The 22400-nt window shown below is 40.8% G+C and overlaps 1 protein-coding gene across 28 annotated transcripts in view; it reads right to left on the reverse strand.

Annotated features, from left to right (window-relative positions):
• Positions 1 to 22400, reverse strand: part of SNAP91 (synaptosome associated protein 91) — a 62479-nt gene that overhangs the window by 14952 nt on the left and 25127 nt on the right. For 5 of the 28 annotated variants that reach the window (XM_074150501.1, XM_074150499.1, XM_074150492.1 and 2 more), the window contains exons 6-18: positions 21970 to 22081; positions 20687 to 20793; positions 19289 to 19330; positions 16672 to 16742; positions 15296 to 15323; positions 13259 to 13368; positions 11948 to 12048; positions 6452 to 6466; positions 6138 to 6308; positions 1420 to 1527; positions 612 to 869; positions 323 to 400; positions 143 to 214 (exon numbers count right to left, since the gene is read on the reverse strand). In XM_074150501.1, the coding sequence (XP_074006602.1) occupies positions 143 to 214; positions 323 to 400; positions 612 to 869; positions 1420 to 1527; positions 6138 to 6308; positions 6452 to 6466; positions 11948 to 12048; positions 13259 to 13368; positions 15296 to 15323; positions 16672 to 16742; positions 19289 to 19330; positions 20687 to 20793; positions 21970 to 22081 (1273 nt within the window). Of the gene's footprint in view, positions 1 to 142; positions 215 to 322; positions 401 to 611; positions 870 to 1419; positions 1528 to 6137; positions 6309 to 6451; positions 6467 to 11947; positions 12049 to 13258; positions 13369 to 15295; positions 15324 to 16239; positions 16246 to 16671; positions 16743 to 19288; positions 19331 to 20686; positions 20794 to 21969; positions 22082 to 22400 lie in introns of all 28 variants that reach the window. The other 23 variants (XM_074150507.1, XM_074150506.1, XM_074150502.1 and 20 more) reach the window with 13 other exon arrangements.

The following is a 22400-nucleotide window of genomic DNA, read 5'->3' on the forward strand; positions in this document are numbered from 1 at the left end:
CAAACCCACAATTTAGTAACTTCGTATTTCAGCTTAAAGATGTACATTTGCAATGTCCTTTTTTTTTTTTTTTCACTCTTGAGAAAAAACAAAAACAAAACCCCAGAAGGCTGTAGGATGGTCTGTGAAGACAAGCACTCACCAGATAAGAGATCAGCGGTGAGAGAACTCTCAGGCACAGGAGAAGCTCCTTGCGGCGGAGATGAAAAAGCATCTTCCAGGAATGAAAGAAAAACCGAGGAGAAGTTAAGTATCATTCGAGTCAGTTTACACCATTACACAGCATCAAAGCAGCAGAGTACTGGAAGAATTCTCTCTTTACCTGTACCAAAGAGATCTATGCTAGGAGTAGCATCTGGTTTGGGTGCTGCAGGTACATCAGGACCAGACTCAAATAAATCTAAGGCCAAGAACATAAGATGTCTTTAACTCATTTTTGAAAGGCAGGACTGAAAGCAGAACTTTCAAGTTTTGCACATCGTTACTTGGAGTTAACAGGCTCTCTGGTGTGAAAGCCCAGCACACAGCATGCACGCAACAACGATTTCGCTCGTTCCGTTAACTCCTGACAGACCAATCCGCCGGAATCAAAGAGTTAAAAACAAAATTACCACCAAAGATATCTAGGGCAGGAGGAGCGGAGGTGGTGGCGGTAGCAGAAGTGGTGGCGGTAGTGGTGGTGGCAGTAGCCGTAGTAGCGGTAGCGGCAGCAGCAACAGCAGCAGCTGGAGAAGGAGTTGTTGCAGGAACTGGAGTGGCTGCACTAGTTGTAGGGGTAACTACAGGAACAGCGGTCTCTGTTGGCTTCATAGCAAAGAGGTCCAGCTCGGGAGCAGCCTCTGCACTACCTTCGGATGGGGCAAAGGGGTCTTGTAAAAAGGAGAGGGGAAATACATGTGTATGCATACTTAGGATCGGCGAGGGAGGAAGTCAAAAACAAAGCAACTACAGGCAATGCACGTACTGCAAACACACGCGCGCCCACGGAGGAGGTCACTCTAACGCCCAGCCTACTTATCCAGACACATTACTCATGTTTTTCCAAAACAGACCCTCCGAAAAGGCCGAGCAGTCGAGTTACTAAAGGGGAGAACTTTCAAAGGCTGTTTGACAAGGCCAAGAAAGGACAGGAATACGACAAAAGAACATCCAGCTTAGCAGGTGACTGCTTACAGAACTCAGGACTGCCAGAACTGGTTATTAGCACCACCAGATAAGCACAAAGTTACTGGGTCTCAGGACCAGGCAGTTCTGTTAAGCATGCTCTTCAGTCTAAGGTTTGCTTTGACCAATCGCAAACACTATAAAAATTTCAGAAAAACACACTGCCATGTAGTTTAAACAAACAAAAAAAATAAAATAAAACAAAAGCAACGAAACAGCAAAACAAGAGAGACTATCTAATGACATAAAACCCACCATTTCCTGAACATGCATCAAGAGCTGCGGCTACAGGGGTTGGGGTAGCTGGTGCTGCTGCCCCTTCAGCTGCTGCAGGGGCTTCCCCAGGAGAAGCTGCAAAGGCATCTTGGGTGCAGTTTAAGAACAGAAATTAAAAGGGAAAAAAAAAAAAAAAAAAAAAAAAGGATAAAGAGAAGAAAAATATAGTAAAAGAACCAAGTTAAATTGCACAGGTAGATCCCCTTATACAACATGAATGTTGTTATTCCGACAGCAAGACAAGTCATGCAGCGCAAAACGCTTCGTCTCCCCCAACCCCACACGAGCACGTTCTAGACAGGGTTTGAAGATGGAGCTCCTCAGGTTGCCCACAGGAAATACAGTCAGTGTAAAAGAAGGCGTTATTCTCATTGTATAAGGGTTCAGAGCAGCGTGCTCATGTACTACCCAAAATTAACTAATGAAGAAAGAGCAGAGGTATGGCAGTAAGTTGGTGTTAATAAAGGTATTAAAATTTGCATGCTCAAAGCCCATAATACACGTGATTAATCTGCAACTGTGAATTTACTTCCATAGTGCTTTGCAAACTTAAGCACTGTCATGAATAACAACCCAATTGCATTGGCAGAGATCTGCATCTACCATTTCCAGCTTTTGAGCCAAATCAGGCATGCGACATCTGAGAAATTGAACTTACTTGTCTCTTTAACAGTATTCCAATCGGATCTTTCTGAAGCCATAACCCGATGCACAGGTTCTATTTACTCAGCTTGCTTCTGACAGATCAAGAATGTTCATCTTAACTACTGGCCAGCCATGGTTTGCCTCTCTTTCTTTGAGGATCACCTCTAAGGCCAACCAGTCAAGTCAGGGAAAACAACTGGTTTGGTCTTTTGGAACAACTTGCTCATGAGTTTTCTTTGACTGCTTTTTTTTTTTTTTTTTTGTTGGCCACTTGCTAAGCGTATCTTTAAATTTTAAGCTCTGAACTTTTACAGCATTATTCCTGGGCTTAAACCACCATCTGTAGCTCTTAATTCCATGAAGTAGCCCTAATGGACGCCCTAACGGACAGTGCCATTTGGACTATCCTCATAGGCAAGCACTTTCTTCACAAAAAGACTGCGCAATTAAGATTAAATACTTCAAGATGCTCATAAAGGCTATTTTTCTACTGCTATGAAGTCAGCAAGTTAAAAACAAACAAAAAAAAAAGATCTGTTGGGGAATACCGCAATTGCACTGTTAAACTACTACAGGAAAAAGCTTAACATGCTTTAACTTGAATGTCAATTTTAAAATGAACACAACCATTTTAAAAACAAGTTTCTGCCCGTTAATCTAAAAAGCTCACAAGAACATGCATTGAAACTTCAACAGAAGAGATGAAAGCCAATTAGTCTTGTACAATAGAATTAAAATGAGTTAGTAGCAAAAAAAGGCCTGCTAATAAGCCATTTCAAATACAATTCTATTTTTCAGGTAACAGGGCTCAACAACAAAACTGGATGGCAGTTGTCCGAGTAAAAATATTGTAATCAGTCAAACGTCACAGTATTGTATGTACATCAGACACTGGCATAGCCCACGTAGAAGAAATTCAACACAGAACTGGACTGAAGAGTTTTGAATTGTACCCACTTGAGAATACGCTACGTGTATGGTCACGTGTGTTGGGTTTTGCTCTACAGGGCCAGCTTCCAGATGGAGGGTCACCCTTGGCTTTTTCTAAAGAGCACACTTCTATCCATACCAGCCTGTCAGCCAACAGCACAGAAGTCGGTCAATGCTACTTATAATTACTTCCCAGCATGAAAGGACAGACCCCAGATTTCTTATAAAGAATATAACGCAAGAGCACAAATTGTCCAAATTCTATTATGGACAAGTTGGAAATATATAACGGAAATACAAAGCATTTCAAGATATTTCGCCTTTCTTCTACCTTTTTATTTCTCCCTCTCAGGAATGATTCCAGATGGATTTTGAGAACAGCCTCCTCTTGTTCATCTTAGAGAAGAGATAAGGAGTTTCGAACTGAAAAGCTTGCCCATTAATCAGATTGAATTCTTCCAAAAAGCTATGCTGGATCAACCCTCCATTTCTCATCCACTTTCTAAGACCACGTTAGAGATGAAGACGTAATGCAGAGCTGCTTCTCCTCCTAAAGACAAAGCTTAGTCACAGGCAGCATGTTTGTCCTATCAGCTAAAGTACCAGTGATGTAGTGCAAGAGAATAACAGTCATCAGTCAATTCCTGCAAAGTCTCCTCTTCTGCTTCTTCTACCCGCTTGGCCACCTTTTTCCTGCAGCTTTTGGCTTCTTTTCCCTACATAGCTGCTCCCTGCAGACTCTTTACGTCCTTTCTCCAGAGATCACTCCTCCTGTACCTTCCCTACCGCACCTCGCTGCCAAGGAACCGTGGAAAGCAACTAGGAACTGGCAAGCTGCAAAAAGTTAAGGTGACCCTGAAGACTGTTATCTCCAGCAGACCTCAAAGGTCAAATACCTACTTATTAAGTGTCAGGCTGCCTAGCACCACCAAAGCTAGAGGAGCAGCAGTGTCTGCCCAAAAACTACAGCTTCTTGCACTGTACTGTAGTCTTACAGCAACAAGGAATGTTAGTATGGGACATCACATACAGCAGAGGCTTCAGAAAGAAACCAAAGAAGAAACAAAAAACCCCATAAGTAGACAGATGGAAGTCCAATATGGACTCCACGATCTTAAATTGGTCGGGGCTGTGGGTGCTCTGAAGGCCCTGCAGAAGTACCTTCACTGCTGAGTATGTTTAGAGATTTTTCTTCTTGAGAATTAGAGGTTTTCAATTCCAGAACTTGATGCTGTTGTAAGTAATAAAACCTTGCTTCTCCCTGAAGCGTTCTAGGAAAGAGTCAGTATCCATCTAATATACAATCCACTGGAGATTGATAGTATTTGAGCAACAAAATACACTCTCTATAAAAGAAGAGATCGAGTCACGAAGTCTGGATACTGCAAAAGTAAAATTCTTCCCGCAGTGGAGGATGAAGGCAACTCCACTTCTTAACATGTTCCACTAAGTAATCTAATGAGCAGTTAAATCTCTAGAAACTAAAAGCATCCAGCATTTTGCCGCTTTATAAATGTGAAAGTAGACACATGATTTGGTGGCAGCCATTTTTCCAGGCACAGAATAGTGGAAAAGGTAGAAAAAAAAAAAAGAGAAGGGTACATCTTACTGCTGTAGTAGTGGAAGAATAGGCAAGGGCAGATGTTTTTCTAATCCTGCTGCAAGTTTACAGTGATTTCTACCCATTTAAATATAATTTAATTTTTTTTAAAAGTAAATTAATAATGCAATTTGAAAGTGCTGTATCCAAGACTGGCTCAACCCCAACATCTACACACCAGGAGTTTCACATGTAACGCATCTGCAGGGGCGTTAAGGACCTCAGGTCTTGGCTTCTGCAACGAGATTCTGAGAGTAACCAACATCAGACTCTCTCTTGCTCCTACTGGTGTCCAGAACCGCTGCCCATGACTATTTTAAAATTGCTTCTGAACTGCCTGATCCTGCGGCACTTGGACTATTATTTATCTTTGTAAAAGGAGGGATTAAGTAGCAGGTGGCAGTTGTACTCCTTTCTTTGAGCTCCTCAGCAGTTTTACTGGGGATATCTTGGAGGTGTCTGTTGAAGTCAGTCCTAAACAAAACTTGCGAGAACTTTAGGAAATACCTTTGTAGTCAAACTGTTTATGTGTGAGACCTATCCAGCACCCTTGTGACTAGAAGCGATAAACATACCCCCACAGAGAATATACTGGAATTCAGTTTTGATAGCAAGTAAGTTATTACTGATACCTGACATCCACTGGCCAAGTGTGTATCACGGGAAGAGACAACTAGAAAAAATACAGCGGTCGGGTGATCTCAAACACGCTATGCACGTTGTTTGTAAATCAGAACAGTTCTCCATTAACCTGGGCTGGTACAGTGTTGAAAAGAAATGATAATTTCTGACATGCTGCTGAGAAGCCTCCTGCTCCGTGAGAGTGACAGGAAAGCTGACAACATACAGGTGGCAATTTATTCTTATTTAAGAGGCTAGATGCTAACATTAGACACTGAATGAGTGTAACTAAACTATAAGAATATGTTTCTTATACATTAGTTGTATAGTTGGGATATGTGCATTGCCACTTTAATTTACTCTTAATGCTATGCAAAATAAAACCCAGACTCAAGAATGCTGAAATATAGTAATTTCAGCTGGCTCAATACTATATTTACAGGAAAGATCCAAAAGAAACACAACACAGCTCAAGCGTGACATGTAATGAAAGGGCAGGGAGCTGCCACGTCCATCCTCTCCAGTGCAATAACTATGAAAGCACAACTGCTTTCCCCAGAAATTGTAGTATAGCGCATGGTTATCAAATAATGTCGAAAAAATACCTGCTTACCCCAGCCTGGACCTGAAAACTAATGTTCTTAGCTGTTCAACCATAAGGTAGCTCAGTCTTAAGTGTATACACTTGGCCATTTCCACATATATGCAGTCTATCAGCTAAAAGCAGAGCAAAGAAAGAGGCAGTTGGACGGTTTACATCTCCTGTTCCATCCAGCATCCGACACGCAGGCACCCCTGGCATAGTTCACTTAAATTTAGAGGCCTTGTTGAAATAGCCGAACTCAATACTGCTTCATCTGCCTTACAAGCTGGGGTAGAGCACTAGAGCAACCAAACTAACCTCCAAAGAGATCCACTTCAGCAGTGGCAGCAGTAACGGTTGTGGTTGTAGCGGCAGCAGCCGTAGTAGTCGTAGTATCAGTAGTTGCAGCAGGAGTTGCAGTAGGCTCTGGGGCAAACGGGTCTGAGATCTGTGGCTCGGAGGTAACACCGGAAAGCGCGGCCAGATTATCTATACGCAACCATATGATGGAGATCAAACAGCAAAAGTAAGGGGAAGAGGGAGAGAGACCACAATCACTCAAGCTCCAGAAAGCTGGAGCTTTTAATGAGTCTTAATGTTCAAAAGTCTTAGAAATCAAAAATATTACTCACCCTCTCCCAAGAGGTCTAGTGATTGTCCATTAAAATGACAGCAGAATAAAGAAACAGACCAGTTAGTAGAATTGCCAGACTGAAGATGTTCATTAGCCATATGTTCATTCTCTAAGTGACGTGTCTAGGTTAAACATAATTTCTGCACTTGATTTTGCAACATTCAAGAAGTTATCGTTACGCGACAAAGCTCATTCTGTTTAACAACACTATTCAAAACAGAACCAGTACATAAGTTTCGCGTATCTGGTAAGCCCCTTAATATCTGATCAGCAAAATGTTCAGACACTGGTAGTATTTATCGCTTCTGTTTCATACAGCTGGTTTTCTTCTCTTAAACGTAACAGAGAGAACCAACTATTGACCTGTAAGGGTTGACAGGAAGGTCTCCTACCTTTCACTACCCCAGGATAAAGCCAAGAATCACTTCTTTAGAAGCTGAATTCACCACTATGTTAGTTCTCTCTTGCATTTAGCTTCGCAGCGTGAGAGTAAGACCAGAAGTAGGTAGACTTTTCTGAAGTTTATGAACAACTAACAACCCCCAAGAACACTGAAAATTTTAAACACAAGTTTCTGGGCCTAACAGCTCACAGATTATAGATTTCACCACGTAAAGCATACATGGGAAGAGTGACCCCCAATGAACCCAGTGCTCACACAGAAGTATAGTCAACAGGCACAGTTAAAGCTTATTTAAATTACTGAGCTATTAGCAGAACATACTCAGATACCAAAGAGAATCCCAAGATAATTCTGCTTAGTTGCAAGTATTTTCTCGACCAAAGCAGTCAAAAAGCAGTCAATATCAACATAACAGCCATTAAAAGTAGACCGAATTCAGGTTACTGTTCTGCCAAAGTGAGCTGTCATGATCCACCTCCCAGCCCTAGAACCCTTCACAAAACTGGCACTAAATGCAGGCTATTCCAGCAGAATAGGACAAGGGGAAATGGCCTCAAGTTGCGCCAGGGGAGGTTCAGATTGGATATTAGGAAAAATGTTTACACGGAAAGGGTTATTAAGCCTTGGAATGGGCTGCCCAGGGAAGTGGTTGAGACACCATCCCTGGAGGTATTTAAAAGACGGGTTGACATAGTGCTTAGAGACATGGTTTAGTGATGGTTTTTTATCAGAGTTAGGTTGATGGTTGGACTAGATGATCTTAAAGGTCCCTTCCAACGTAGACAATTCTATGATTTTATGAAATACAGTGTTAAGTTACTTCAGGATACAATACACAGCATCTCTACTGCCGCAAGTGTATTCTGAGACAGACAGACCATGGTTCTTGTACTTGAGACAACTGTTTAGCCAAAAAAAAAACCCAACCACAAATTAAAAAAAAAAGCAAAAAAACCCCAAACAACAACCTAGGAGAGCATTTGCGATCTTGCATTTGTGACCAAGCAAATACACCATGCAGAAACAATCCCCTGTCAACACTCACTATGAGGAAAATAAACGATTGACAGCATAAGCAGGCTGGCTCTGTTCCAACCTCGGTTCCTTAGTCAACTGTTTCTGGAAGCCAATGAAGGATCTTTAATTTCCTACGATTTGATGCCCTCTGAGATCAGTCAGATTGAGCTCAAAGACAGAGGAAGCTTTGCCTACGTAAAAACCAACTATCACAGAATGACTGAATGATACAGGGTTGGAAGGGACCTCTGGAGATCATCTAGTCCAACCCCCTGCCAGAGCAGGTCCTCCCAGAGCAGGTTGCACAGGAATGTGTCCAGGCGGGTTTGGAATGTCTCCAGAGAAGGAGACTCCACCACCTCTCTGGGCAGCCTCTTCCAGGGCTCTGCCACCCTCACAGGAAAGAAGTTCCTCCTCATGTTTAGGTGGAACTTCCCGTGTTCAAGTTTGTGCCCGTTCCCTCTTGTCCTGTCCCTGGGCACCACTGAGAAAAGACTGGCCCCATCCTCCCAACACCCATCCTTTAAGCATTTATAGGCATATATACTACAAGCTACAAAAACCTGGGAAAACTAACCGGTTTGGCCTATTACATTTTTATACTGCAGTTAGATTAGCCTGAGCTCAACAACTACCTATTTACTAAGCAGTAGCTCCGTGCTGCTCCTGGATTCACTGCAGACATAGGGTCATCAGGTGCATCTGATCCACACTGAACAGCAAGCAGGGAGTCCAGATGCTTTACCAGGGGTCAGTAGGTTGGAAGCAAAACGCTTTGAGCACGTCTGCCTTTATTTTACAACACTTGTTAAAAAGGCACCAGGACCTTTTAAACATGTTAAGTATTTTTGTAACTGGTTCCTTGGGAGAGAGGTCTACTCGAGACTGACTGCACAAGCTGAGGTAAGTCAAAATACCATTCTGAAAGAGCCTAACAGTATATTAAAAATGCAGCATTTGGGTATCTCATTACTGCACACCAGGTAGGCGTCTCACAGCTACGCTTAGAAATAAACAACTGTTGGCAAACTTTTACCTTCTATTAGGTTATTCTTTCAATGCCCTTTTGTTATCCAGTTATGTTATAGATCGCAATACAGTGAAATTACAATTATCCAGCATGGAAACCTACACTTACTCATAATATGGGAAGGATTAAAACCAATGCTTTATTGTGTAGTAATATTAAAGGAACAACACTAATAAATCCATGTTCTAAGGCACACTACAAGGTAGTTCGGAGCAGAAATTCAAGTCAATTTGCTTTTATATCTGAGAGTCAGACCTCGTGAGGGTGTAGAATTTGACCTACTGTATTTTTTGTAATGCTACAGTCTCGTTTGCCTGCCAAATGCCTATCGATCCACCCCGTGGTACGCTGCAGGCAACTTATTACCCTACCTTGATCATCTCCTGTTAGCACAGAGGTGCAGATTTTCACAAGTTCATCTGCTGGGTAACTTATGTTGTATTCAGAAATCTACTAGGTATACAACAAAATCTACAGTGTACTGTATATACCACTAAACATACAGTGTACTATACCAAATATACAGTATGTGCCAGAATACATAGAATCTACACTGCCAGTGAGACTAAGAAAGCAGGATCATTTGCTGGTGACTTGTATTCCTGAGGTTTATGTGACATTTAAAGTGCCAGTTTGATTCTGCATCTCGAAGTAATTGATATTCACATTTTCCTAACTATTCTGAACTGCAGCAATTCTTCCAGCTTCCTCCCCCTACTACCGCTATCTCATGAGTTCCCACCGTTAACTTGCTGTGGGCCAGAAGAGTTTTGCAGATGAGGAAGAAGCTCAAGCAGCAGGGAGGCACAGCTACACATCCTCCCGAAAGTCCCAGGTGGAAGGAAGGTCATCTTGTCCAGCCTCCTGCTCAGAACAACGTTACGGCCAACACCAGCTCAGGGCAGTCATGGCTTTGTCTAGTCAGGTTTTGGAATCTCTCCAGGAATGGAGACCCCACTGGCTCACATCGGGGATCTGCACCACTACTGCCCTACCCTCCAAGGGAAATAATTTTTTCCTTATGTCCAATCAGCCTCTGAAGCTGCAACCTGTTGTTATTACCCTTCCCTCTGATCCCTAGAGTCCTGGTAGCCCTTGGCCTTAAGCAGAGAACTCAGAACTGGATGCAGTATTCCTGTTGTGGTCCCATCTGCACTAATTAGAAAGCTCTGTAGTACCTATGAGATCATACAATTTATAATGACTACCGGTTTCAGCCTCCAGATTTAGTTTAAATAAGTAATTTTTAAAAAAAAAACAACCCAACCCTTAACACAGACTCAAAGGTTTTCTCATTACCATTAATAGAAATTTCAGTATTTTCACAACAAAGCCAATCCAGTTCTCAATTTATGCATGTCTGGCATGGTGTTTGACAATTATTTAAGAGAGTTGAAAAAAGGGGGAAAAAAAAAAAAAAAGGCAAGATTCCAGTGCAGCAGCAGGTCATCATACCTGGGCTCTTGCCAGCAGTAAAGCAGACCAACCCGAAGCTTACCAAGTTACCAAAATGCTATTCTGAAAGGTAAGACTGAAGTATACGTGATGAGGTTAGCAATAATCCTAGCCACAGGAAAAAAGTTAGCTGTCCTTTTCCATTGGGGATTAAGAGGACTAGGAGCATAACTAGTCAATTTTAAAAGTTTTCAGTAATTCAGAAGAATAAACACACCGAAGTTCTAAACTGCAGGTGCTTTGTCCAAAAGAGCAAAGCAAAAAACCACATGAAATCAGCTTTCAATTGCGATGTGAATCACTATTTTACAATATTATTGCCTATTTACTCTGCATAAATGAGTAACTGCTTAAAAAAGTTGGCTGAGAAGCCTGAGCTCTTTCAAACTCCTCAAAAGCTTCTGTTCCAGTAGTTGGCAACGACAAAGCAAGACAAATAGGATGCAATCAAAAACTGCAGAGTAATTAGTCCCAGGCATCCAAGCGTAGATGACTCTTTGGTCTTGCTTTCTGGGCATGATTACATTTCAGTTAACAAAATTGACACTTCTGCAAAAAAAATAAATGTTTCAATTCAACAGATTAAGTAGGAATACGCAAAACACGGTCTACATGAGAGCCAAAGCTATCCTGTCACAATGAAGTGGCTGAGATATAACATCATCTTTAATGAACTAAAGCTAAGAAGAGATACAGGGAATGCAGAAGCCACCAGTATCCAGTACTATTAGCATTCACAGCAGAGTCAGCATGACTCAGTGTCGCGTTCCTGCCGTGAGCGGGCTGATGGGTTCATTAAGCTGCCACACAAGCGACGAGCTCTTAAGATTACACCGCAGTGTGGGTTTACAACTGCGTTAAGTTAAATCACATTGACTGGCCTAATTCCCTGCCTTCTCAGGACAGGAGTGAACATTGCCTACGTTTATCACGGTCCTCTTCAGCCCACCAGCTCCTAGTGCTGCCTGGAACAACAGGCTCAGGTCACCACAGAGCCGGTCAGGCATTCCCATGTGAAGGCAATTAGCCCTCTACTTCTATTTTCATATCATTATTCTAAGCAGACAAGGAAGGTTTTAATAAAAATACATTAAGGGTTGTCAGAGGTAGTCACACTTGCAGCAGAACCAATTTGCCACCACTGGCTTTAGATGCATTTTTGTTTTAAAAGCTATTTATGATCCTCTCCCTAACTGACCTGTGGGCTTTGCTTTATGAACAGAAGAGCTGATTTCTGTCCTCGCTTTGCCAACAAGCACAGGAGCAGTTCCAGCTCTTCCGTTCTAAAGCGCCTACCCTACCTGTTCACCTTCAGCCATCCCCCTTCCCTGCTTACTTTTAGTCACGTAATCCTGGCTCCCCCCAGCTTTGCCCTCAGGCCCTTATAAGCAGCTTATACTATTATGCGTATCCCTGGAAAAAGGAGTAGCCTCGCTCTGCGAAGGGATGCCTGGCTGTCGGGTCAGCAGAAGCCTGGGAGTGAGCTGGGAACATCCTGTGCTAGCAAGGAAAAAAGCTGGGTTTCAGAGTTCAGCCAGGCAAGAAGATGGAGGCTGCAAGAATTGAGGCTGAGAGTGAGGTTTCTCTACCTCCCCATGAAGTGGCTCCGGCCGCGGCTGCTGGAGCCGCCTGCCCGGTACCGGCGAAATCTGGCTGTAGATCCAGAAGATCACTGGATGGTTTGGAAGAGCTGCCAAGGAAAGGAAGAGGGATATTAAATACTGGAGGAATTTGTCCATTTTAATCAAGTTAAAAAAATAAATCATAACTGGAATGTAGGAATTACCCTTCATTTGGATGACTGATGAAAGCACCGAGAGAGACTTTTTTTTTCAGGCCTTAGGATAAGAGCAATGGCCGTAAACACCTCTACTGCAGTAAGTGGCAAGAAAACATTACACCCCATGACGGGACCTTGACTTACTTCCAATATTCGATAATGACATCGTAACAGATCTATGAGACTTTTACAATCCTTAAAAAAACCCAAACAAATAAAACAAAAAACCAAACAAAACCACCCAAAACCAAAATCCCAGGTGGTCCCTAAGAAAAGAGCAAATAACCGCTGCGACTGAAAACAGCTCCATTCTACTTCAATATTTCATTGTGTCAAGACAAAAAGCATGAAACCTGCATTTCCAGGCAATAAGCAGGCATTAAGTAGAAGAGAGTTGGTGAAACTTCCATGGCTTAAGCCAGCCGGGTGTTTGCTTAGGAAACAAGGTCTTGTTCATTTAGAACATTTAAATAATGAACAGTAGAAGATCTTTCTACTTCATCGATTTAACTGAAGTTAGTCGTGTCTTCAGACTTCTGGTTCAAGCTTAGAGCTTTTACATGTCTCGAGTTCTTTCATCTCTGCTCATTACAATGAGCAGCAGCAGCTTGTTCCAGCTTTGACTTGAAAGCAAGCTTCAGATTTTCTCACTGGTCAAATGTTTATTTTTTCATTTTAACCTCCAAAAGTTCATTATTTTTGTGCTTCATTAACTAATTTGAACAGCAAGAAAAAGGAATCTTAATTCAGCAGCTTTAGAAATGGAATACTGAAAGCCAGCAAAGCCTCCTTCAGATTTGCACGTTACTTCAGTCTATTCAATTAAAAGTTTATGTTGGAAGTGGTACAACATCACTACTACACTGAAAGCAAATCAGAGTAGCCACAATATTTTTATTTATTTTTTTTAGAGCTCATTTGTGGTCTATACTGGTAGAATAATGTAGCCAATTCAATACTTCTGTACACCATCTGTTGGTGTCTCAGATGGTTGGACTAGATGATCTTAAAGGTCCCTCCAACCTAGACAATTCTAAGTAAGCAAAACCCTCCTGTTACAAGTGTCACTTGGCATCTAAATCAGGCTCAATAATTCAAATACTATTTTTTTTAAACTTACCTGACTGGCGCAGCTGTAGATGAAGTTGCAAAAAGATCAACTGGAGGAGATGTATCAATAGTTTTTGCTGGAGTAGAACTAGGAGATGTAACAGTTGTGGCCGGAGAAGACTGGAGAAATATTTTAAATATACGTTCACTACACCAGCATTTCTCCACAAACAACTCATGCACAGATTCACATACTTTAAAAACCCAATTTTGACATCAAGTCTTCTCATCATGAGCTGTTCTCCCCTTTGGGAATATTTAAGGAAGAAGAGGCTAAGTTTTCAGAGGGTCATTGAGCTGAGAAACTCCACCTCGTGATGTCTGGCTCAAGAGGAAATGCCTGTTGCAGGTGCTCTGAATGTCCCTTGGCTTGAAAATTCACCCAACATCTAGGCAACTAATTCAAGCAAATGATTCCGAGTTGCTCTACTTGCCTTTTAAAATCCCAATTAGGGTAACTAACGGCTCCTATGTGTCAAAGGATTCTCAGCAAGTTCCAAGAAAATGGTCTGCTCCTCAGAAAACTCCCTCCTCTCAGTTTTAAGACCATCCTGGAGCCGGGAGGAGCAAAGAATTTTTGTGGGCTTGTTTCTACGTCTGTCAGACCCTTCATTTATTTCGTCCACGGAATGAACTATGTGTTAGTCCACAACAGCACCCTTAGCACCCTAATCGCAGAAATGGTGGGAGAAGGGAAATGGTTAGAAACTAAGTTAAAAGTATGTACGTAAACCTTCAGGCTGAAGAGAGTTTAAGAGCAGTGTTAACTGTTAAGTCATTGGCAAAGATAAAGAAGCCAGCTCAGCTTCATTAGCTCCTCCAATTCTGGATAAGGGTAGTTTAACCATGGCAAGGACAGACGCTCAAGAGAGTATACTGCAACTCTTCTGTGCGCTTGAAGACTCAAGTTACCTTGAAGAGTGTCGATTTAATTCTAAAAGATACTAAGAGCTTTGTTAAAGCATCTCACACACTAGAGAAATCTTTTTCCTAACGAGCAAAACCATGTCCCATGTTTAGCACTGTTTGCTATTCTGACAGCTTTCAAAAAAGAAAAAGAATGGCAAATTTGAAGTTACTTCTGAGTTCTGCTACTGCCATCCCACCATCACAACTCCAGCAGGAGATGGATATAAGCTTTCTAGACCCTCCTCAAGCCTTTACTAAGGTTTGAGATTAGAGTGGTCCAAATTCTTCATGTAAATCGGGGAGGAGGGGATTACTTAAAGTTGTAAGAACACTTTCTGAGCCACCGTGTTCTTACCAACCGCTACAGTATTGGATAAGAGTTTTTTGTTTGTTTTAAAAAGGGCTTTTTGGAAAGAAATTCAAGAGCTTACACTCAAATCACCCACTGAACCGTCTCCCCCAGATTCAGAGGTTTTCATTGAGTTTTTCCTGCACAACACCCATTATCAGACATAGACCTACAGCACCTGGCAATGCTTCAGGGATACCAGGAACTACTATTTCTAACACCATAAAACTCATTGGTTCATCTGACACTCAAACCAAGACGTTTTCACTGGCAACTCTTGCTTTAGATTAAGCTGAGCGGTCTCACTAATAAAGGTTAATTCTGAAACTAGGTGTATCAGATGAGAGTTTTCTTCCTGGCTTTTCACATGAATGTGGTTTTAGAAGAGTCAGAACTTCCTCATAAAAAGCTGCAAACGGATTGAAGAGTTTGGGAGGAGAAACAGTACAGAGTAAGAAAAAAAAACCAAACCCACAAAAAAGGAGTTGAGATAAAGATATGTGCATCTTTTATGCTTTCACAAAGCTTGGCCATCAGATCCCGGCAAAGCTGCTTAGCATCCTGCACTGGTATAAGCACCACAGCCCTTCAGATCAGCAAAGTGCTTTTATGGGGCCGTTATTTACAAGGCCATTAGAAGATGCAATTTTTTTCAGTCAGGCAGGACCTGGGTAGTGAAGCCTAAAAAGCAGATTAGGAGACAGAAATTTAACTCTTTATGGCCTTAAGATATTCTAAAGCGTATCACCTGAACGATAATTAACTAGTACAGCAGTTTGCAGTATTTACCTTGCTCAGAGGAGAAGGAGCCCCAGATCTGGGAAAAAAAAAAAAAAAAAAAAAAAAAAAAAAGGTGTTTTCATATATGTACACTTTTCGAAACTATGGTTCTGGTCATCAATACTACTGCAAAAAGGCCAAAAGCTAAGCACGACAGCTTTCTGAAATTCTCTACAATTGCATGACCTTCCCATTTCTCAAACTTCCACGGCCCCTTTGGACAAGGAATACAAATTTTTACTTCAAATATTAAATGAATCTTTTAAGTTAATTGGTATCACAGGATTATTTTTCCTTTTAAATAAATTCTACAAGAGTTACTGGGGCAAGATGTCGCCATATTATAAAATCATGCAACAGCAGCAGAGTAAGACCAATATGGAAGCAGTTATCCAACATAAGCCTTCTGATGATGTGTCAGTGAATTCTCAAAGTCTACTGTTCTTTTAAAGAAAGTGAGAGTTACTTTAAAATAATGGTATTTAAAAGTCTGGAAACAGTTAAGTTAGAAAGTCCAGGCTGAAAGTTCTCCAACATGCAAGAAAAATCACACTAACGCTAGCGACAGATCCTTAATCGTACGTTAAAATATACGTCAGTGCATTTGTTTACTTTCATTATTATGAGATACAAAAATACTGCTACATATTTTTAGAGCTGCTTTGATCTAGGAGATGAAAGGAGGAGCTGAAGTTAAAACTGCACCGGTATTGAACCAGGATGCAACCTACGGGTTACTCAAATTGGACAGGTCCTAGGAGCTGTAGAACTGATTAGAAGATGTGGAGCTATGACAGAAATGACCAAAAAAACCCTTTATGATTACACACAAAAAGCGAGCAACAGTGTAGGTACAATTTAAAGAAGACATCTATTTCTAAGTGTTCAAGCCATCTTAAAAAAAAACACATAACCATGTGTGCATGCAAGTGACAATAAACGTACGTACTTACCCTTCGCTAAATTGCAAGGAAAGCAACAGTAAAAGAGAAAACACAGGTTTAGCTTAATCCTTCCTAGACTTAGCCATGACAAGTATCTAGTAAGAAGATGCAAAGCCATTAGAAAACAAATGCATTTTGATGACAAAAGCCCTAGCAGCGGGGTAAAAAACCAGTTCCTTCTAAGGGTTTTCAATAGTTAATTTGACTTAATTTTGGAAAACGTCTAGCTGTTTGCTGTGTCATTTCCCTCCACCCCCCAGTAAGAAAAAAAAAAAAGTTGCAATTAAGACAACTTTGTAAGGGAAAGGAAAAGCCTAGTCTTACCGCGGCTTGTTTTCCAGCTAAGTGGGAATAGGAGGTTGGGGGAATCAAACCTAAACATCAGCTAGTCTCACACTGTTATTATTACACCTTGATAGATGGTACAACATATATACCTACTTGTTGCCAGGTTTTTTTCCTTCCAGTGAGTTTAGATGTTGCTCGAGGGTCTCCATGAGACTGCTGGGAGCCTGGAAAGCAAAGAGAAAGATAAACTTCTAAACACACTGCACTGACCTAACGATACTCTGAAATCCAGCACCGTCTTCCCTGAAGTCCACCACATGCACGCTCCTGCTGTTACTTTATTTACCCCACAGTGAAAGCAGTGGATTTCCATGCTAGAAGTATTCAGGCAGAGACAGCTTTTGAAAGATGATTCTTCACAGTAAGAGTGATCAGACACTGGAACAGGCTGCCCAGGGAGGTGGTTGAGTCACCATCCTTGGATGAGTTTAAGAGCCATTTAGATGTGGCGTTGGGGGATATGGTGTGGGGAAGAACTTTGTAGAGTAGGGTAGATGGTTGGACTCGATGATCCCGAGGGTCTTTTCCAACCTAGATGATTCTATGATGCTGTGTCCAGATTTGCAGAGGGAAAACATTTACCTCTCCTAAAGAGTGCCTGAAGCCCAAATCCATGTTGTGCTGCTCATCGTGCTTTGAGTCAGTGTCAAACATCGACAACAGCACAGGCACCCACAGGGTTAATTTTAAGAGTAGTAGCTTCAAGGTCATCCTTTGGGTTTTGCTTTTAGTCAAACCTCCAACACCTCTTTCACCACCAGAGGGTTAGATGGTATTTGCAGTCTAAAGAAACCAAACTAGAAGTCCTTTCCAATGCCCCCAAAAGCAGCTACCTGCAGTTCAAGACTCCCAACACCACAAAAATCTTATAGCCATTTCTTCTCAAAATGGTAGCCAGGCACAGGTTACTGAGCCCAGCAGCTAACTCAAAATTCGGAAAGATTACTATTTTAGACATCTATAAAAACTAAGCTTTTTTAGTGCTCCGCAATCTTAGGTTTTACTTTTTAAGCAACCTTTTTGTGTTCAGGCAACACTCCCAGGCATGCTCTTGCTGTTACAAAGGTAGATAGGAAAAGCCATCAATGAAAATGACAGGGTGCTTAACTACTCCCATATAAAAATAGAGTCCAAATAAGTAGACTCCTACAAGACCAACAAGCAAGGAGGAAAACCTTGAGAGATACAGTAGCATATAACGGTCAAGTATTTCCATCAGGGTTACCGGTTCATCAACGGTACAGTCTTTAAACGGGGAATTCTCTTTATCAGTCTCTTTCAGATCAACCACAATTCCTGACAGCAATACCTACGGCGTTTTTCATAAATAATGTCTTTAATTTCAAGGTATATGTAGGCATCAAAAAAGGCAGTTTGTGATGCTTGAAAACAGACTATCCACTGCTCCGATGCGCAGTAAGCTGAAAGCCAGCTGGCTGGCTAAATCAGCTAAATACTAATTTTGGTATTAAAACTGAGCAATAAGGTAACTTAACACATGCAGAAATTTAAAATGCTCAAAAAAAATCCTTAAATGGCGGCTTGAGTTTAAATATGTCCCACGTACACATGCAATGCAGAAACATCTTAACCATTGCTGCTTTTACAAGCATATTTATTCATTTTCAACTAATTTGGGCACAAGAATTTGGTTAAACACAAGTGACGTAGCTACAAGAATTCTCCAGCAGCAAGAAAAAGATAAGCAAAGGCTCTCATTTGCTCAAAAAAATAAAAAATTCAGACTTCTATGTATTCAAAAAGGCTATAGCATAAGATACAAGTTGTGCCTACTTAAACATATAAGCAGAAAGCTCTGTTTCAAAAGAAAAAAAGCCATTCTTTCCTGTTACCAGTTACCTCTACAGACTTTAAAAGAGCTTTTCAATACATTATTCACAGGTTTCTTAAAAGTCCACAGGGTAATATGAAACTCATCTACCAAACAGAATTCAGGGAGGAAGCTTCAGAAAATTTCTACCCAGATGCAACCATCTGGAAATTAAGTATTGTCTGGTATCCAATTTGCAACACTGAACGTTGCTTCATTTCTTCTAGATACTGCTTCACCATTAGACTAATCTATCAGTCACCATCGTGGTGGAACATTCGACACGGGTTCCCCACTAGCTATCTGGGGCCATACTTTAAGAATTGTTAATAAATAAAAATGAGCTAAGCTCTTTAGCTGTCAAGATGCCTCCTCAGCCTCCAAAACATCGCAGTGAAACTACAAAGTCCAAAGATGACAGCTATCAACTTGTATTTCACTACTGTGACCACTTTTTTTGGGTTTACAAAGTATGTATAGACCTCAAACGTCAACACAACCAACTCCTTCTGGACATACTACTCACTATTGCCATGGCTTCCTTTAGGAATTTAGGTATACCGTTGATATTATATACAATTATATGTTACTTATCAGCTGAAATGCAGTTTTATTATTCGAACCTGAACTACAAGTTGCGAAAATCTATGCAAAGAGCAAAACAAGTCTACCCTTCAACTATACGTCAGAAGTCATTGCACGAGACATGATTTTATTTATATCAGTGTTCAAAAATAGCTTTGGGCAGTTCTTATTTGCTAGTTGGGAGGGCTTTAAAATAATGTGACTTCCTACCAACATTTACATTCCTGGTGTGCTTCCTAATTACAGAACTTCTAGTTATTACCCAGATCCAAAAAGACTACAAGAGAAGCTTACCTGTGTAAGATCAGGGATATCGCCTTTGTCAATTCCAACTTGCTGTAGGTATAAAAGAGGTAAAATGTAAGTGTGTTATTCCACTGCAGCAGGCACTAATTTTGACTAAAACTGTGGTATGCTCTTCAAACCATAATATACTTTATCTTTAGAAAAAGACTATGAAAGTTAGCAAGTAATGATGGCCATCTTTCCAGTAGCTACCTTCAACCACCTGCAGCACTTTTAAATTATTTTTTTTTTTAATTAAATATTCATTAAAAAAGGGGAGTTTGATTCCACCCTGGTAAAGTTCATACTCCATACTGCAAGTCAGGCAGGGCTTTCTGGTCATACCCTGTTGTCTCAAAGGACAGGGTTAGTGAAATCCTGAACACACACTGTCCAGGTATGGACAACCTGACTATCCTAAGGAAGTTCAGTGAAGTTCAGCCAGTGAGCAAATCCTAGAAGACGTCACTTTAAAAAAATATATGCTAAAGCTCAAGTCACTTTGCTGTTCCGCTGTTCTCTCCTAGCACTTCAAGCACAGAAGATTGCAGGTTTAGACCTCCTTTTGCTATCAGTTGTCCTGTTGCTTCACTATGGCTCTTCAAAGTGCCTCCTGGTTTAGCTTTTGCAGAAGAACAAGCTCTGCTGCACCCACTAACCCTCAAGTATAGTCACTCTAATCCCTGTCCCGCAAAGCTGACCTACAGGTGTCTAAAGTACTTCACTCTCTCAAGTTCAACGTTCACATCAGACATTCCATTCCAACCAGGAGTCTAGCAGGCTCCTTCATAAATAGATGAGTAAATTAGCAAAGAAACAAACTTTTTATTTGGTTCATTACCGCTGCCTGTTATAATGAAGCATGAAACATGGATAATGTGCATCTTGTGCCAAGGAGCCAAATACCACAAATGAGAGCCCAGTAAAAGAGTTAATTAACCATGTAATATTCATATTATCCACATAAGAGGATGATAACAAGGGTCAGAACTAGGAAAATCTCCCATTCCAGTTAATTTGCAGTTGGCTGCAAAGACTTAAAAAGCAGACTTATAAAATCATTACGCTTTTATTCCTAATTGCCCTATCTTCCTCTAACGTTCAACCCTGTCCTAGAAGCAGGCATTTACTACAGCATTTCCAATAAATATTGACATGGTTGGAATCATGTCATCTGTTACGTTGTACCAGGAGAGTTGAGGCCGGCTGCATAGCAGAGACATGTGAAAGTCCTAAGCAGGGCTTAACTACTTCAAGAAGAGCAGGACAACCAGATCTAGGAATTTCTATACTGCCTCACATTTATATACACTGAGTCAGATGCTTAAACAAGAGCAATTAATATCGGTGCTAAAAAATTCACAAAATACTTAAGTGCCAGACTCCGGAAGACTGGAAGTCACTTACCTCCGCAACTTTAAGAAACTCTGATACTCTGGTCATTCGAGTAAGAAATCGTTTGTAGATTTCAAGAGCATCTTTACATTGTCCCTTTTTCATTTCAAAAAATTTCTCTAGAGAAATAATTTGGCAAATTTCAGTTAAGATATCTTACGTTAGTTCTGCATTCATCAGCAACTCTAGTTTTCAGGAAAATCACGTTTCAAAGAATATTGCACTGTATCAACATTTTTCTACTTGAACACTAAGCTAGTGGCATTCCTAGTCCTTTGCAGAATTTCAAAGTTGGGTTTGGTAAGCTGTTAAAGAATTATATAGACCAGAAAACTGCACCCCAACCTGCGGTAGCATTGTGTGTGACATAAACCAGGTTTTTAAAGATAAAAATTAAGCAGGAGAAGTAGCTCCCAAACTTAAAAGTCAAAGTAATTAAGGATACTTCAACATATATTAATACGTACTCTCCCGTGTTGTCTTCACTTGAAAGAACAACCCTTTTTCCACTCGAGTAGCTCTCTTAAATTGGTTCATGTCCATTATCAAGCACAACTGCCACATATTTCAACCTAAACTTATGCTTTTAATAACAGCAGTGAAATCTCAATCCAATTGTTATGCCCAACACATTTGTGTCTGCTCCGTAAGCTTCCCATGCCTATAGTTTTAGTCAAAAGACGTACTTTTATGAAACCACCAGAAAGCGTTGCAACGTGGATACAAAAAAAAAAATATTGTTTGAGCTTTACAGCTCAGGAACATCTTTTGCCTGTTCAGTGTCTGTAACCTCTCAGTTTCTTCCTGTTCCAGTTGCAGCCCGAGTTTTGGGTCAGTCACGCTGGCCAAGCAATCTCAATTTTGAGCTGTCTTTATAGACCAGCTGAAGTGCTCACAGGAGTGTTATTCAGGAGTACATTACTTCCTATCAGGCTACCACACAGAATTTTATAACAGAAGAATCCGAGCATCTTAAAAATGCAATCAAAGAGGGAAAGTTTCTTTGCTAACTTTGCAGGAAACATGATGCAAGCTCACACAGCGCTGTACGTTTATTTAAGCACAGAGATGCTCAGTGTCTTTAAGTAGAAATCTATGTAATTTTAAGCACAAATGACAATCCAGTCTCAGATGGACACTAATGTAAGAGGTTACGGCTTAAAATTTTTTCCCACTTCAGAACAGAACACCCAAGAAAAACGTAGTTTTAATGAAAGTAAAAAAAACTGAAACAGATCTGAAACTCATTTTTCACTCGCTCATGGTATGTGAGACATAGGCACCAGGTTACTTACCTAGTAAGTTAATAACCCCATCGTTGTAGCAAGCAAAAAGTTTGATGAGATCTTTAAACAGAAGCATGAATGCAGCATTTATAACACCATTTGTCAGTTCATTTGGATGAACCTACAAATAAAACACCAGTTATTTACAACAGATGTATGGAATGCAATCAGAAGTTTTAGCTTGCTAAAAAACAGGTATCTGATGGTGTTATAGATAGAATCAGGCACTGAATACAAGCTTTCACACAAAGAAACCAAAGGTTTCTCTTAGCAGATCTAGGATTGCTTTCTACACCATTCCAAAACAATCCACTAAAGCAGAGTAAACATCTTCGTCTTGACTCCTTCACCTATCACAAAGGGGAGGAAGGCAGAGATGCTGTTAACAAAGCTTTAATGAAACTGGACAAAAGATGTCACTTCGCAGCAGAGCTTAACAA

This window comes from Numenius arquata, chromosome 7 (genome assembly GCF_964106895.1).
Source record: "Numenius arquata chromosome 7, bNumArq3.hap1.1, whole genome shotgun sequence".
Taxonomy (NCBI): Eukaryota; Metazoa; Chordata; class Aves; order Charadriiformes; family Scolopacidae; genus Numenius; species Numenius arquata.